The 18503-nt window shown below is 35.5% G+C and overlaps 1 protein-coding gene across 3 annotated transcripts; it reads right to left on the reverse strand.

The window, feature by feature from the left end:
• Window positions 1–387: 387 nt before the first annotated feature.
• Window positions 388–17036, reverse strand: LOC125679047 (uncharacterized). Of its 3 annotated transcripts, none has more exons than XM_048917954.2 (9): window positions 16885–17036; window positions 10659–10853; window positions 8674–8742; window positions 6226–6408; window positions 5863–5964; window positions 5705–5782; window positions 4394–4474; window positions 1643–1718; window positions 388–1527 (listed from the first exon to the last, which is right to left on the reverse strand). In XM_048917954.2, exons 1-9 carry the CDS (start codon window positions 16943–16945, stop codon window positions 1149–1151), a joined length of 1224 nt encoding a protein of 407 aa, XP_048773911.2. In that variant the 5' UTR covers window positions 16946–17036; the 3' UTR covers window positions 388–1148. The 3 variants fall into 3 exon arrangements, with proteins under 3 accessions (XP_048773911.2, XP_048773910.2, XP_048773912.2); XM_048917953.2 differs by having other exon boundaries at window positions 6226–6411; XM_048917955.2 differs by lacking the exon at window positions 5705–5782 and having other exon boundaries at window positions 6226–6411.
• Between the last annotated feature and the right edge of the window lie 1467 nt (window positions 17037–18503).

The raw sequence follows: 18503 nt of genomic DNA on the forward strand, positions 1-18503 counted from the left end.
CATCCCTCCTCCCCTACGCCCCCCCCCCCCCCCCGCTACGTTGCCCACAGACCTGTACAACAGCATTTGAAAATGTTTACAAACAGTATTTTATAGTGAAAATCGCTTTACGCATTCGGCTGCTGAACGAAGATGACGTTGTAAGCCGAAAGTTTTTTTTTTATTGTCCTCAACAATAAACCGTAGTTTAGTGTAGTGTCTCTACTTGAAATCATTGAAAGGTCACTAAAGTACCTCAATTAGTATCAATTATGATCTAGTTTTCGCACAAGGAACGCATGGATATATACTATTTACGAAATCTTTCTTGTAGCTTAGACGTATAAATATTTATAGAGCGAACGGTCCATCTGATTACCTATTGAAAAGAATAGACAAAAACTCCTGTGAATTTTTACCCACGATCTCTTCAATCATAATATGATACTCAATGTCAAAACAAAGCAAAATTTTTATGTGTGACCTTGTGCAAGGAAAGTTAAAAAACCCACGTGTATCTCAACATTTTCAAAATACTAGAATTGGTATATTTGATTTATGATGTAAATGCTGCTAGTTGTAACATTAAATACTATACAATTGTATACTTGTATTTGCTATGAAAAGTTTTAAAGTTCTGTTAGAAAATGGTTAAATTTCTACTATACAAGTTTGAAATTCCCACAAGATAATATTTACATCTTAACAGGGTAGTGGACAGTCTCTGTGTTAGCTTTTTATTTCATACTCCTATTCGACATATGGGCATGCAAAGATGTAGGTAGTTACACAGAATGTAGATCAGAAATTATATATAGAACAGGTAACACGTAAAAACATATACCAATCATAAGACAATACGTGATGATAATCAATATACAATAAGACATGATATATTTCTGGTTAATAAAAGTACAAAATCAGTACAAAACATATGTCACGCAAAAAGTGTTCAACGATTGAGAAAGAAAACGAGACAGAAACCCATCTAACCATGTTTTCCAATATCTACGAAGGTGATGTTCGATATCAACAAATTGCAAAATAAAAATGAGAACGGCTTTGTTGAAAATCCAATCTGAATCAGGCCTCTTGTTCATATACAGGGCAAAATCGGCATCTAGACGTCACCAAGCGTTTCAAGAAGTCAGATTTCGGCCAACCGACATTTAAACAATATCTCCGTGCATCACATACCGTGAGTTGATTTTTCTGGTAGAGTTCTTTCCGATGTTAAAAGAACTATATGGATCGCCACGAGATTGCATTCCTCTCATATCGACATAACCCGGTGTGTCAAAAGCCCCAGTTTCATTACCGAAACAAGGAACCCCTTTACCGGAAATTTCGGAATACGGATTTTCATCGTTTTCCGGTACCATTTTGACGCGGGTAGAGTTGCCTGAAGAGTCCTGCGGCAGACCTTCATACTCTTTGTTTCTCAGAAATCCCTTGTGTTTTGATTTGGACTTCTTTTGAGATCGACCTGCGTCGTGATGAGTGTGAGGATTTGCCGTTTTAGCAAGTAGATTCCATTTTGATGTTACCCTTCAATTGTAAAGCATATAAAAATGACTCTTACATACATTGTATGAATTTTCTAAATGGTATCTACTGTTCGGTGCTTGACACTATTATTTCCGATATATTTGACACGCCATACCTTTTCCACAAGACCAACATGACGCACATTAGGGTCATAAACAGAATGAGGTTAAATCCACTAAAAGCGAAGGGCACTGAAATACGTAAAAGGCAAGATGATGAGTAAGCATTTCATACAAGAAACGTCATTGAAAAATATTTGTTTAGAAATGTAAGATTACACACAGATATTTCAGTATGAAAGGTGAAGATAACGAACAGTGATCAATCTCATAACTCCTATAAGCAATACAAAATAGAAAGTTGAGCAAACACAGGCCTCTGGATGTACCAGAGGTGGGATCAGGTGTCTAGGAGGAGTAAACATCCTCTGTAGTATAAAAATGCATGCAACTTTCATTTCTGTCCTCCAGCTGAGCATGCTTGAACAGTCCATTTCCAAATCAATTGTATATGAGTTATATTGAATACACGGTTAACAAAAACATATACGTGATATTGATATACTTAACGAATACATGTATTGTGATATGGTTGTGTGGTATGAAAGTACAAGTATAGTTTGTTTGGGTTTTTTTAAAAGCTTGTCGCCTTTAGCAACAATTTTAAGAGTGAACTTGAATTATCTCTTTGTTTTTACTGAAGTGCTGAAATTGATATCCTTACAAAGCAGTATCCTGAGTTCCATTGTACAAGATTTTCTTCACCAGTATGACCTTGAATATGAATGGTATTTGTACTAATCAAAAACCATTGTTTCCCATATTAATCTCCATATGAGTAAACAATTCTCGAGAGGGACGTTAAGCAATTTATACAATTTACATGTATATCAAAACAAAGAAAAGGCGATTTTTCAGTATGTTTATTGAAATATTTCTTTTTAAAGACTAGTAATGAAACAAAGCAAACAGTTTGAATTGCTCAAATTTTTATGAAAATTATTCTTGCACAAGTAGTACAACTGTATCAGAAATAAACATGGATAAAAACCTGAAAATTCTATAATAGTTTGGCCACATAGAAAAGTAGAAAAAATAAAAACGCTTTAAGTTAACCTGATACAAATTATCCTAATTTACAGTAAGAGTGATGAAAAGCAACATAATATGTAATGTAATGTTACTGTCCTATTCCTATTTAGACTTGTTCACCTAAACTGTAGTAACAGGTGGATGCATTACACTTTGTATGCTGTTAAAAGAAGTAGTGAACTTCATTTTGTGAGCAGGTCTTGATATTTTCATGTAATTCTTAGCTTTGTGTGACTACAAAGCTGTTTGTAGTGATTAGTCTCACCACATAGAAAATCCCCAAACACAAACAAGCAAAACACAGAACAACGAATGAGATAATTTCTCTGAACAATGATATCATATAAATGTCTTGTAATAGTTGTGTGTCAGTTGCATTAATTGCAATTCTCTTTTGTTCGTTTTGTCATATTTTAAAAGATTATCAAATTGTTAATTCGTACGTAGATTAGATCACAGAAAAGTTATCTCCCTTGGGTAGAACGGCATTTTAACCAATGAAAATTAAGAAAGTATTCACATCGTGCAACAGAGAGGAAGTGCACAGTCCGAAGACTGTAAATCACTTCCAAGGAAGACGGTAACGATTACTATGTCGGATAAAAGCATCGTGAGTTAATTATAATACCGAGCGAAGCTCGGACGGGTCGAAGGCCCCTCCGCTAAGCAAGGTTCTAAAGGTAACACGTATGTATAAAAAAAAAAGTGAGAAAATCAGCAGATGAATAGAAATAATCTCTACATACGTTTACTGAAATTTTTATGATCAATATGGGCTCGTGTTCGCGTTGTGCAGTTTGTAATCAAACACACAGTTTGTTAAAAATGAATGGTATAATTATCAATGTCACAGCTTTTAGCCAATCATCAAATAGAAAAACAGTAATACGACTGAATAAATGAACGAATTCACGAGTTTCTTTAATTAAAATGTATGATATATTTAGTCTTGCTGTTTTAGCATTTTGAATTTGTTAGTTAATTTTGTTTAGTTCTAAATGTCTTCTAAATTGCAAACGGGATGTATTGCTGTTGTTTACATTTGCATGATTTGAACGAGAGAGAAAAAACCTTTCGGCAAACTTCAGCAGATTCCGGTACCCTACATCTAGGTGGAATCAACTGAGGTGAATGTAAAAAGTCGAGGCTAAATGTGACGTCACAATGTACGGTTTACGTTGGCTGGTGTTATATTATTGATTGCTTGTTTTACTGTTTTCCTATCTGGTGGCGCCCAGTTTTTAGTGGTGGAAGAGAGAACCCAGATACAATGTACCAGGGAAGAGACCACCAACCTTCCGCGAGTAAATGAATAGGCGAATCCTGTATTTATCCTCATATATTCCCCCTTTAATAGTTAGATGTTCATGGGCGTTTAGCGCAATGGGAATTTCAGAAATAGAATAAATATATATTTATATTGAATTCTATTTTACCATACATCATCGAATTATGAACGCCCATGATCATTAAATGTTTCGCTCGGTCCAACGATCAAAACGTTTATATATTAATTTATAATCACTTGATGAAATCGCTGTTTAAGTATCATAAGTGTATTATTACTAAAATTGGAAGACAATGTTAAAAACCCCATTAATAATATTTTGAGATATTAGAAAGTATAAGGAAAATATAAAGAGTTTATAAGTACAATTCACACCAAGGATCAAATCTAGATATTTTAGTTTAGCGGAAAAAATACAATAAATAAACCATGAGAAGGAAGCAATTAGTTAGTGACAATTTAACGGAAAATCACTAGTGACACTCACGAAGAGTTTTCATGTCCCATTGGTTCCAATTTCCAGTCTCGGTGAATATCTGCGGCTGTGCTGAAGGAATTTCTTCGTGTGCTAACAAATATAATTATGAATCATATGCATGAAAGGATTGTTAATACCCTACAAACGTTTGCATTATCCCGATGACAATATACATATTCTGTACCTTATACCACGAAGATATCCGAGGTTTCCCTGAGCCACTAATAGAACTCGTATTATCAATTGTACATGTATTTTCACAGATATAAGAGGGCCGTTAAAATACACAGACAAGCTATATACATACATCTAGTGTAGTCGGGTGGGAGCAAACAGCAACTAACGTTACATAGACCCAACTTTACTCATTTAATCCCGTTTACAAAGTTAGATTTTATTATGTATTTTAATCCTTCGACTTAATGAAAGTCAACAAAACCCTACGCACAGAAATATAGAGCTAGCACAACATGGAGCAAATCATCAAAATCTTAAGCACTAAATTCCTGTAAAACTCGTATGTGCTAGACTAGAGTCCGGTAAACATTGCGTTTCTCTGAATGCAACACAGTGCATTATCATGGCACTGCCCTCTGTTTTTATTCAGACTTCATCACGCAGCCACAGACTCTCGACCCGGCGCCACGTCCATTCTAAGACCTTTATCATGGATATAATAACCATTCCTTCACCAAACGTCCAGAGTCTCTCGGATATGACCTTAAAAAACGAGAGCCATTGATACGATAATGAACCCTCACTGCTACGACCCTGGGGCCCGTTTTACAAAACAACTTACGACAAAGTCGCAAGTCTTAAATTGTATTACACTGTTATTACTTTGAGTGAGTGAAGTAAAACTTTTCTGAGGCTTAATTTTCAACATTTTAAAAAAGATCTTTTGCATTTGGAGTGAACTATTTTACAATAAACTGGAAAATTCCAGTATGTAAAGTTGGCCGTAAATCGTAAGGTCTTTTGTAAAACGCGCCCCTGAGCGCCAATTTGCGGCACTTTACTGGTGACGTCACTGTAGGTGTGAACAATCTCGGAATGGTACCAGAACAATGTTTGATGATTAATACGAATCCCAAAGTCGTACTCTGTACATTCATGTGTAACACAACTAAACTGGTCTATAGAAAATAAATTCACATTGTATGCGAGATTAAAAACGATCTACGTATTTTGAAAGCCCTCGTACATGTACATGTAGTTTCAATGCATATTAATTATCTGTTATGACTTACACTCGACTTAATACATTTATATGAAAAATATGTTACAACTGATCTTAGCCTTAAATCAGGAATTTTCTACCAGTGTCTGGAATTTCTTGCACTTCGGTCGTCATAGTGGTGATTTCTAAAATTGTCGTCATTTGATAGTCCGGTATGTCTGAAAAATAAATTTCTTCTTACATTACCAAGACTTTTTGTCTTTTTTCACTGGTAGCCAGTATGGATCTTCTTACTTACAAGATGTGTTGATGCAGACCCCCATCTTCGGAATTGTACAATTGTCATGCATTGTCTCCAGTGTTACGTTGTCTCGAGAAACTACATATGTACAAGTAATATCTGAAAAATAGTACAGACTATGCTGAATAGGCAAAAATGATTTTTCATGACGGGGGAGGGGGTACTTGACTGAAATATGCTAATAATGCTACAAATTTCAGATACACAAGCTAAAACGCAGCACTAGATATTCTACTCTGTCTTTGATATCATTAACAATTCACGTTTAGAATTTGTCAAATAAAATCCTTCACGTTTAGAATTTGTTGGCTATTTCTAAATAAGAATTCCAGCTGTTGATTTTACGTGTGTTCACTTTACCTCGGTTGCTTTCGAGTTCGATATTTGGAAGCCAAAATGTTGTCGATTTGTGGTAAAGGTCATCAACACGTGCTGCTATCTTACTATTCACAGCGTCACTGCTTTTAAATTTCACCGGCTCACATATCTCCTTGGCCTTTTCATATGTCACTTCCTCTTGACCAATATCAATATCGCCTATAGCTACTGTGAATAAAAGTCGAAGTTAATCAAAACTGGATATGTTAACATGCGGCGAGTGTCACTTATGTATTCACCTCTAGCACGGTAGCACAAATTATAAATTTATTTCAACAAGTCTACTTATGTTGATTAATATCAATGCTGGTGGATAGAAATTGCTTATAGTTGCTACATAAAACTACATTCAATTGATATACATGCAACTTTGCATACCCAGAGTTATCAAGCTCATGCAGTATATCTATGTATATATATATATTTTTTTTTTTACATATATTTTATTGAAATTATATGTTAATTGGCAAGCTGTAACATTAGTGACGCTAATTAATTTTCTATTATACATGTGTATCAGTAACTGTGTGCTTTATGTTCTGTCGAGAATATTTCACTCGTACTGTGAGGTCACCAGCTGTAGGTGAAGTACCACAAATAGACCTATGTTAGTGTTCAGGGCCGCAGCAGTGAACTCCTACCACAAATAGACCTATGTTAGTGTTCAGGGCCGCAGCAGTGAGCTCCTACCACAAATAGACCTATGTTAGTGTTCAGGGCCGCAGCAGTGAACTCCTACCACAAATAGACCTATGTTAGTGTTCAGGGCCGCAGCAGTGAGCTCCTACCACAAATAGACCTATGTTAGTGTTCAGGGCCGCAGCAGTGAGCTCCTACCACAAATAGACCTATGTTAGTGTTCAGGGCCGCAGCAGTGAACTCCTACCACAAATAGACCTATGTTAGTGTTCAGGGCCGCAGCAGTGAGTTTCTGTAACTCACTTCTAAATGAGATTGATCACTGTTCGTTATCTTCACCTTCTAAATGCCTAGCCTTTGGTGAAAGAACAATCACTACCTATTTTTCACGACCTCCCGATTACGAAGCGAAAGCTCTACCATTGAGCTACCGTAATTCATTAATACTAACTAATGATGTTGAATGAATGCTAGCTGTTAATGAATAATGATTTATAAGTATTTGGTTAATGTTAACTGTTTAATTGTTAACTGTTAATGCATCTTGATATACGTATTAGTATTTTGTTAACTGTGAATGAATGGTGATATAGTAGTATTTGATGAATATTTACTGATATAGGTAACTGATATGAATGCTGATATATTAGATTTATATGTATATAGAAATAATATATCTAAATGTTGATATATTAGATTTATATGTATATAGAAATAATATATCTAAATGTTGATATATTAGATTTATATGTATATAGAAATAATATATCTAAATGCTGATATATTAGATTTATATGTATATAGAAATAATATATCTAAATGCTGATATATTAGATTTATATGTATATAGAAATAATATATCTAAATGTTGATATATTAGATTTATATATAAATTATATATTTAAATGTTGGTATATTAGATTTATATGTATATAGAAATAATATATCTAAATGTTGGTATATTAGATTTATATGTATATAGAAATAATATATCTAAATGTTGATATATTAGATTTATATGTATATAGAAATAATATATCTAAATGTTGGTATATTAGATTTATATATAAATTATATATTTAAATGTTGATATATTAGATTTATATGTATATAGAAATAATATATCTAAATGTTGGTATATTAGATTTATATATAAATTATATATTTAAATGTTGATATATTAGATTTATATGTATATAGAAATAATATATCTAAATGTTGGTATATTAGATTTATATATAAATTATATATTTAAATGTTGATATATTAGATTTATATGTATATAGAAATAATATATCTAAATGTTGGTATATTAGATTTATTTATAAATGATATATCTAAATGCTGATAAATTAGGTTTATTTATAAATGATATATCTAAATGCTGATATATTAGGTTTATATATAAATAATATATTTAAATGTTGATAAATTAGGTTTATTTATAAATGATATATCTAAATGCTGATACATTAGATTTATATATAAATGTTGATATATAGATCGATATTTAATGGTAACTGATTAAAATGTTGAGATACTAATCAGTATTTGAGTAATGTTAATTGATATAATGCTGATATGTTAGTGTTTAGTGAGTGGTAACTGATTAAAATGTTGAGATACTAGTCAGTATTTGAGTAATGTTAATTGATATAATGCTGATATGTTAGTGTTTAGTGAGTGGTAACTGATTAAAATGTTGAGATACTAATCAGTATTTGAGTAATGTTAATTGATATAATGCTGATATGTTAGTATTTGGTAACTGATATAAATGGTGATGAATACCACAGACGCGTGGCATCTTTCTGTCGTTCTTTGTATGCATCTGTTTGATTTTGAAACATGTTCCAGTATCTGGAAAATAAATAATTTCGTTCTTCAAATCATGAGTGAACACTAGCAAGATGTGCTAAATAACACATATGTTATAACTCGGGTTCACAGATTGGTAGACGCTGATTGCATAGCAGTTTTGAAAATATGGTACAACTTATACAGTTGTAGTCTCGATCACCCAAATGTTTGTATGATTATGCTCCGGACGTCTGGACAATGTACAGCACAAAAACTGTCCCCTTTAAATGGCGCTGATTTAACAAACTAACAATGAAGGACATTTTGGGAAAGAAAATATGGTTGCAGTGGTGCCTGATAAAAACTGTCAGTGAACTCAAATAAACGATACTTTATCAGGATTGATTGAAAATATTATATTCTAAAACAGGGTCATCCCAATTGTCACATTCACACGCAAGAAAGAGTCCAAAAGAACTTCTCCGAAAAAAAATATTCTAAACATTGAATCTATTTTTTTCTTTCAGGGGAAAATCTCGAAACTTCTATTCAAAGTAATTTATACGAATACAGGAATTCCCTTCCAATCAGCGTCTATATTAGAATCTCTATAAGCCTCGCTTTGAGTTCAGAAAAAGTACTGAGCGTTTGTGAGAAGTATACACAAATATTAGGATGGTCGAGACTACGTAGAACTCGTCATATATAATAGTTTGGCTAATCTGATATTATAATACTGCTGCTACACAAAGTTGGGTATATAGGAATCTCCCTACGTCCGTCTGTCGATACGTCCATCGCACTATGTTTGATCGGGTCATAACTTTGTATTGGAGAGACATGCACTTGGGACAAAAAATGCTTATGGCCAGATAGGGCGCGTTCAAGACTGCCGTTCCTGTTGTTCTCATGCTTCGTTCATAGAGTTACGAATGACGAGAACATGTGCGCACGTCTTTCACTACACTACAGACAGAGGTGGTGTGAGTTCTTGCACCTCAAACCCGTTCTAGTAATGCGTACTCAGCGTTCGGGATCGGCAGGCGAGAAATGGCGGTCTCGAATGCACTCAAAGTATTCCATAAACCCGACTTAAGGCCATTCAGTTAAACGAAAGGTCACTAAACCCTTTCTTCATTTGTGTTTGGGGACTCCGCACCAAATTAAAATAACCGATAACAAACGTTTCATTGTCTGTCCATTTTCATCGGGCCTAACTTTGTAATAGGGAGTAGAAGCATACCACAGGCACTCGACGTTTTAATATCTATAAAAAAAAAATTGTCTTCCTGTAAACATAATATTCACAAGGTATATCACGCCGCCATCTTGGTTTTCTTTTTTACCAGCTGCATCGCTTGAACATTTCGCTTGAAAATGGCATAATTATGTCGACTTCCGTCCACCTTTCAGCAATATTTTGCATTTGAGAAGCAGCAGACGATGTTTGGCGGTTGATTATAATCGATAAATGGACTTTATTTCCAGTTCACCATGACGATGCGAGAGGTAAGTCCTTGACAGAGTTTCTTCTAAACCGTAGGGGTCTAATTATTACATGTATATTATATCGAAGTTTTCAAGCGATGCAGCTGGTAAAAAAGAAAACCAAGATGATGGCGTGATATACCTAATGAATATTATGTTTACAGGAAGACAATTTTGTTATTATAAATATTTACAACGTTGAGTGCCTGTGAAGCATACTTGGTACAATGTTGTCCATTGCCAAACTGTGTCATAATCCTCAACTAAAGTTATTTGACCAAAGTCAAGGTCATTTTTAAAATAAAGTAACCGACATTTTTGTTAGGACCTTGACTTTGTAAGGATGAGTCCTACGGGGGTATTAGCTAGTTAGGATAGATCTGTTTTAAAACCATTTTTTACATAAATTAGATGAATTGATATATTTTACATTTTATCTACAGAGTCTATACTTTATACAGTTGCAAAACTATGGATGAATCCGTTACCATTTCTGCATCCTAGCTCTTGCTCTTTCCCATCGATCCAGGCAGCAATGTTGAATCCAAGTTCCTGAATAATATCTTCGGTGAGGTTTTCTGTCGCTATGTACTGTTCAGATATCAACTCCGAGTCGTATTTTGACTTGCATTGTTTGGAAGCTTCACTCCAGTCAATATAATGATTGGATGAGCAAAGAATCCCTATTCCAAATTCAAAGTATTTTGTGTAGTGTTGAGAAACAAAGCAAAAAAAAAATTGTTTATATAAACATATCACTCAGCAATTTTTTTTTTCTAAATTTATCAAACAGCAAAACAGCATTTTTACAACTTTTGTTCCTATTTTTGTGTTTATGCATGAAATTTGGGGGAAACTGAACGATATTTTATAATCCTCATTCTGCTGTGAAAAAAGTTTTCAGACATTTAAAACACGACGCTCTCTTATACGGGAACAAATTTTGACCTTTTCTACTGTCGATCTACCGTAAAACCGAAAGTTGTGAAAGAAAACTCCAGTTGTGCAGTCGACCCTCCCCAGGATTGCTGATTGCTACACTGGCCGCAAGTTTACCCGTCTGAATCGAATTTTAAAAGGCTTTTGATATCGAAAATATACGAACAAGTTAACCAGTCAGAAATGAAAGGTGAAGATAACAAACAGTGATCAATCTCTAAACTCCTATGATTTTTGTTTTGAACGACAGTCAGTGGCGACTTTTTACCTGTGAATTTTCTCTTTTGAACGAAAAAAAAGACAGTTTAAAACTAATTCTGTAAATAATTACAAATAAGATGTACTAATCAACAAACAACACTGTCATGAAGTCATTGGCATTGGTAGAGTTTGGAAAAGAAATTGTACAATAAGAGGTAGTGACACCGAATGTTATTATGTCCTCTTTCAGAAAAGAGGGGCATATTGCTTTGCACCTGTCGGTCGTTAGACCACATGTTGTCTACTCAGTATCTTGAGAACCATTCACTTGATCGTTATGATATTTCATATGTAGGTTGGTTATGAGTAGAAGATTGTTTTAAGGTCAAGGGTAAATCTTCTCTGGACATAGGAAGACGTTGTCTGCTCAATATCTTGAGAACCCTCTGCTTGACAAACATCAAAGTTAATACATTGGTACACCCTAAGGAGTAAATGACTTTTATTGATTTTGAGGTCATATGGTCAAACATCAAGGGTCAAACTGGACATAGGAATATACTGTCCGCTCAATATCTTGAGAACCCTTTGCTTGCCAGATATCAAACTTGGCACACTGGTACATGTTCAGAAAAAGATCATCCCTATTGATTTTGAGGTCACATGGTGAAAGGTCAAGGGTCAAACTGGACTTAGGAATATACTGTCCATTCAATATCTTGAAAATCCTTTGTTTGACCGACATCAAACTTGGTACACTGGTACATCTTCAGGAGAAGATAACCCCTAATGATTTTGAGGTAATATGGTCAAAGGTCAAGGGTTAAACTGGACATGGTAATATATTGTTTTCTAAATTTTAAGAATTAATTGCTTGATTGACACCAAACATGGTACACTGGTACATTCTGAGGAGTAGATGACCCCTATTAATTTTAGGTCACTTGGTCAAAGGTCAAACTGGACATAGGAATATTCTGACCATTCAATGTCTAGAGAACCCTTTGATTGACAGACATCAAACTTGGTACACTGGTATATCTTTAAAAGAAAATCACCCCTATTGATTTTGAGGTCACATGGTCAAGGGTCAAACTGGACATCGGAATATACTGTCCGTTCAATATCTTGAGAACCCTTTGCTTGACAGACATCAAACTTGGTACACTGGTACGTCTTCAGGAGAAGATGAACCCCTATTGTTTTTTTAGGTCACATAGTCAAAGGTCAAGGGTTAAACTGGACACAGTAAAATATTGTCTCCTATATATTAAGAATTATATGCTTGATTGATACCAAACTTGGTACACTGGTAGATTTTCAGGAGAAGATGATCCCTATTGATTTTTAGGTCACTTGGTCAATCCACTCTTGATATAGAAAGATATTGTCTGCTCAATATTTTGAATTGATAATACTACTATCAATTAAATGATGCGTGTGTATAACCCTTTTCATTTTTGCACCATGGGGACATGTGTTTTACAAACATCTCTTGTTTCAATCAATTAATCCGGCACGCAGCAAGAGGAAGGGGTGTGGGTAAGGGGCCTCACCCATACACACCACTTTGTTTGAACAATATACTTTTCTTCTCTATATTACTATTTTTACATCATCCCAAGACAGTTATGCTTTACGTGTAAAGTTTCATTCACCGGCTGGTTGATCCCAATACTTTTTATGCTACTAATTAGTAATAGGTATTGAAAATGTAAGAATCAACTGATGAATGTATGCGCTGAAGAAAATATCAGTTTAGTTTGAATTAAACCTTTCACGATTTTTTTCTCTTCTTTTACTTTTGAAAGAGGGTGGTTTTGTTTTACTTGACAAAAGTTCTTACCCCCACCAACCTCCCAACCCCAAACATCCCCCACCCCCGGGGGAAAATTCATGAATCCACGCATGTATGTATATTTTCTGATATTACATGCGTCATGAACGATATACATATCATTTCATTTTCAGAAAACATGTATGTCGGACGAGTTGTGTAAAATACTGATCCTAAATTACAATGTGGATCGCTTCATAACCGGTTGATCGTGAGTTCGAGCCCCGTTCGTGCCATAAGACCTAAACGTACATATATCGATTGCTAACGTTAGGCATGTAAAACTGAGAAGCATGGTTTTTCGGATATGACCTTAAGATCGGAGGTTCCGTGATATTTTAGAACCCTCACTGCCACGGCCGACAAAAGTGGAACATTTTAGAACCCTCACTGCTACGGCCGATAAACTTGGAACATTTTAGAACCCTCACTGCCACGGACGACAAAAGTGGAACATTTTAGAACCCTCACTGCCACGGCCGACAAAAGTGGAACATTTTAGAACCCTCACGGTCACGGCCGACAAAAGTGGAACATTTTAGAACCCTCACTGCTACAGCCGACAAAAGTGGAACATTTTAGAACCCTCACTGCTACGGCCGACAAAAGTGGAACATTTTAGAACCCTCACTGCTACGGCCGACAAAAGTGGAACATTTTAGAACCCTCACGGCCACGGCCGACAAAAGTGGAACATTTTAGAACCCTCACGGCCACGGCCGACAAAAGTGGAACATTTTAGAACCCTCACGGCCACGGCCGACAAAAGTGGAACATTTTAGAACCCTCACGGCCACGGCCGACAAAAGTGGACGTAAAACAAAGAAGCGAAAAAACCCATGTGGGGGCTGCGGTTAAAACCCCCATGTGGGGCTTCGGTTAAAACCCCCATGTGGGGCTGTGGTTAAAACCCCCATGTGGGTCTGTCGTTAAAACCCCCATGTGGGGCTGTGGTTAAAACCCCCATGTGGGGCTGCGGTTAAAACCCCCATGTGGGGCTGCGGTTAAAACCCCCATGTGGGGCTGCGGTTAAAACCCCCATGTGGGTCTGCGGTTAAAACCCCCATGTGGGGCTGTGGTTAAAACCCCCATGTGGGTCTGCGGTTAAAACCCCCATGTGGGTCTGCGGTTAAGGCATTATCTTTACGTTATCTCCCTCATGCATAACTCTTATTCTTGGACGAATTTGGCTCCACTTTTTTGGCACGCTGTTTTTGGCTATATTTAGCTCTAAAACTTCATAGTTATTTCGGATTTCAAACATTTCGGTTGAGCATCACTGAAGAGACATTATTTGTCGAAATGCGCATCTGGTGCATCAAAATTGGTACCGTATAAGTTTTACATTACATGTATAACATTCCCCCAACACTAAAAAGGGTATCAACCTGCCTTATTAAATACTGTAAGCGGTATCTCATTGATATCATTCACTAAACGTATACAAATAATTCACAAATAAAACATTCAAAGATATTATTAATTTTTTTTTTTATCATGTATTATGCAGAAGAATGACAATTATTTGTAATTGTGTCTAGTACATAAAGAGACACTACAGCTCATTTTCCACATTTTAATGAAGTGTTTTTTAAACCATATATTGATCAAATGATAACATTCACATCGATACTGACAATTTTGAACATTTGGGATGCATCAATTTACTCTCAACTGCGCGTTGAAGATCGTCCGGAATTCAAAGGTTTCTTCATGCTGACTCGGACTTTTGAATGCTTATTTACATCACGTGGTTTTGAATGACAGCAAAGGTGTTGTGTAGGAAATTATCTAAATTCCCCTTCAAGGGGGTCCACACTCACCTTTCAAGTACATAAGATTATTCCCTGCTCCCTATAATAACTAATTATAAATAATCATTTCAACAGAAACCCTTCCATGTTCCCACTGACCAGCTGTTGACCGATGTTTTTACAACTAACACGTGTCGTGTTCAGATAAAAACGTACTTACTTTTAAACGTAGTGTCTTCGCAGCTAGTCTCAATGGCAGATTTAGGGGGCCAGTATCCCTCCTCCCTTTTTACGCCACAGATTGTGAATGAAAATCAAAATTTTGCACCCGAATGGCCGATTACTTTGGCTAATCTTTGACTTTCTGAGTTACATGCGCGTTTCTCCGAGCTCTCTATTTTCCAACGATCATACTGATCCCTAGGTAAATTTTATTTCACGCATTAGTTTTATCTCATTCTATTTTTACCTCTTTTCTCACAGAATCTGTCAAAATGCTAGATCTATCAACTACACTTTCTCTCACTGGACGACATGCTGCACTGTTTACTGTCTATGCGCATGCGTCTGAAGACTAAAAGGAGGAGACTCGATATTTTTTGTATAGGCCATCAAAAAGTATTAATTTTTACGTTAAAACGATAATTTTTAACTTTAGATAAGTGTTATTTTCGTGAAGTTCATACTTTCAACAATGCAACAAAAATTGAGAAAGCGCTGGGAAAATTGTCATTTCATAATTTTTGCGCAAAATGAGCTGTAGTGTCTCTTTAAACGCAATGTAAATTCCAAGTACTACGGATGTTGATTCGAGTCGAATATAATTCTGTAACCTTACTTCTATATCCTGCGTAATCATTTTATTTTTATCAAATTTCTTGTTAAACAAGTGACAATACCAGTTAAACCTATGTTTAGTACATCTTATTTGCAATCTTCTATAGAATTAGTTTTAGAATATTTTTTGGTTGAAAAGGGAAATTCATGGGTAAAAAGTCACCATTGACTCTCGTTCATAACATGCGTCAATCGAGACACCCGAATAATTATATTTCTGACTATGGCATCATAATTGACATTGCTCATTGAAACACATTCTTATAATTTTGATTTAACCCTTTAATTCGCACTGGTCAACATACGTCCCATGCAGCAATATGGGGAGGGGGAGGGTCTACTGCACTTAATGTCGATCATGCAATTTTTCTTTCACAACTTTTGGTTGTGCAGTAGCTCGATTGTTGCCCGTGTCGTTTTATTCATAAGAGGATGATGTATATGTAATCCTCTCTCTTCTGTTATTTACAGTTTTTATTCAAATGTCAATTTGAATTGACTATTAAAAAGTGCTGACCAATCGTAGAACTGCAAACACTGAGGGACATTGAAAATAAGTAATTTTGTAATAGGACAGTGCACTGTACTTGCTGAATTTAAATTTACAGCCATTCGATTTTCAATTTACATCAACTATTAGTCTTTACAAAGGGTTAGAAATATTTCTAAAAACTAACACTAGTATTTAAAATCTTCACATTTGGTGCAGAGTAAAGTACAAAACTATACATGCCTTTTGATCATGGTGACAATGAATAAGAGTAGCACTGGCCTTTTTTGTCTGCCACTTCAACATATTAACAGTGTTTTAAAAATATATATTGCTTGGGATCAATCTGTGTTAGTTACAAGTTTGTTTTGCTCATTTGCAAATCTAGTCACTAATAACAGATTACTAGTAAATTAAGTTGTCCCAGCCAATTGATTTTGTACGTTTTAGTTATTACGTCTTTTGCTTGACTATGATAATATATGACTATGATAATAAATGACATGTTCTTTTAAATAGTTTTGTTATTTGATTAGATAGTTCGATCAATATTCAGTAGCAAAATCGAGATGCGGAATACCAGAGTTTTTTTTTTTTATTCTCACACGGATGTTTTATCTCAGAATTGTTGGATATGAATATGAGTACGAGTGTACCTGTGAGACAGCAGGCGATGACGATGATGCCCACCTCACTGGGAATCAGCTGCACCCTCATCCTCACGAGTCCACCATAGCAAATGATCTGAATTAATACTTCCCTATCCTGTATATACTTATACTACATTCGTAGTCCCATGACCTTTCGAGAACACTTTACATTTATACAAATAAGGATTAATTGATTTGTATTTCCTCGAACTAACAGTTAGAATAACTGTATGCGTGAGGACGGTGAAGCATATAGTGAAATGTTTACATGAAATATCTATTATGTATATAATAACATTTATGGCGAAACTTTTTCCTTATATTATTTATATCAGTTAGTACCGGGTAACCCGTATTGTACCTCTGAACATTAAACCCCGTCAGGAACCCCTATTCAACATTAGCACAGTTTGTATCTGAACCAATGAAAACTTGTGTATATATCACGTGTCTACTTCTGTTAGAAAGTTTTGACTGTTTGGACTTACAAGTAGAAAGCGTGGTGAAATTTGAGAAATCCAGTAACTTTTAAAGTTTGTGCATTGGAGATTTGCACTAAGTGTAAGTGACTTGCAGTTTTGTTTTGTTAACTAGTACATGTTAACATCCTCGTGGGTTGAATCATTGGTACAGTAACTTTGTGCACTCGCTCAGCAGACGCGTCGCGTCAGTGACGATGGCGGATCAAACGTGCAAGGCGATGGTGATAGGACATTCATATGTACGCCGTTTGGATGTTTATTTGCAACGCCACAACATAATGAACTTACGTTTGGACAACGACAAATTCCAAGTTTCATTACGGGGAAAGGGAGGTTTATGTCTTAGACATATTCGTTTCAATGCAAAAATTCTGCACTTTGACACATGCAGATCGGTGAAAATGACATATCGCCCCGTAGCGAACCAGGGAAAATCTCAGAGGACATTTTTTCGCTGGCTTGTTATCTGCGCGACGGAGTTGGCGTAAAAAAGTTATCGTTGGCCAGTTGTTGTGTAACGTGTCGGACCTTAGCGGTCAGTAGGTCCGTGCTCAGATTACTGAGTTTACTGAAGGTTTGATTAAGCAAAATATACAGATAGTGAGACACCTGCCTGGTGTCTTTGAATCAAGTGACCTATGTGTTTTAATGATGGCACCTGCCTGGTGCCTTATTGCAATTACCCAGTGACAACTGTCTATAACAGTGCGACATTTAACTCTGGACACGACAAAAGTCCGGAGTTTCGCCAACCCTTTTATTAAGGATACAAATAAACCCTTCACAAAAAAAGATGGGATTTTATGTTCACAAGACATGCACCAACATTTACACTTGCACCTATTGTAGTTTTTAAGATATTTCACCTGAAATCAAAAAATCCCATGGGATTTTGGAGGGATTTTTAATCCCACTTGGGGGATTTTCACTCCCACAAAAAATCCTATGGGAGAAAAAATATAATTTCTCCCATAGGATTTTAACTCCCATATTTAAACTTAATATGGGATACAATGTCCCATAGGAGGAAATGTCCCATAATGAACATGAAATGGCAGTAAATATCCTATTTGAGCATGAATGGGAATAGATATCCCAAATAAAACACAGGATGGGATTTTTATTCCATGAATATAACAATAA

The sequence above is a fragment of the Ostrea edulis genome, chromosome 2 (assembly GCF_947568905.1).
Source record: "Ostrea edulis chromosome 2, xbOstEdul1.1, whole genome shotgun sequence".
NCBI lineage: Eukaryota > Metazoa > Mollusca > Bivalvia > Ostreida > Ostreidae > Ostrea > Ostrea edulis.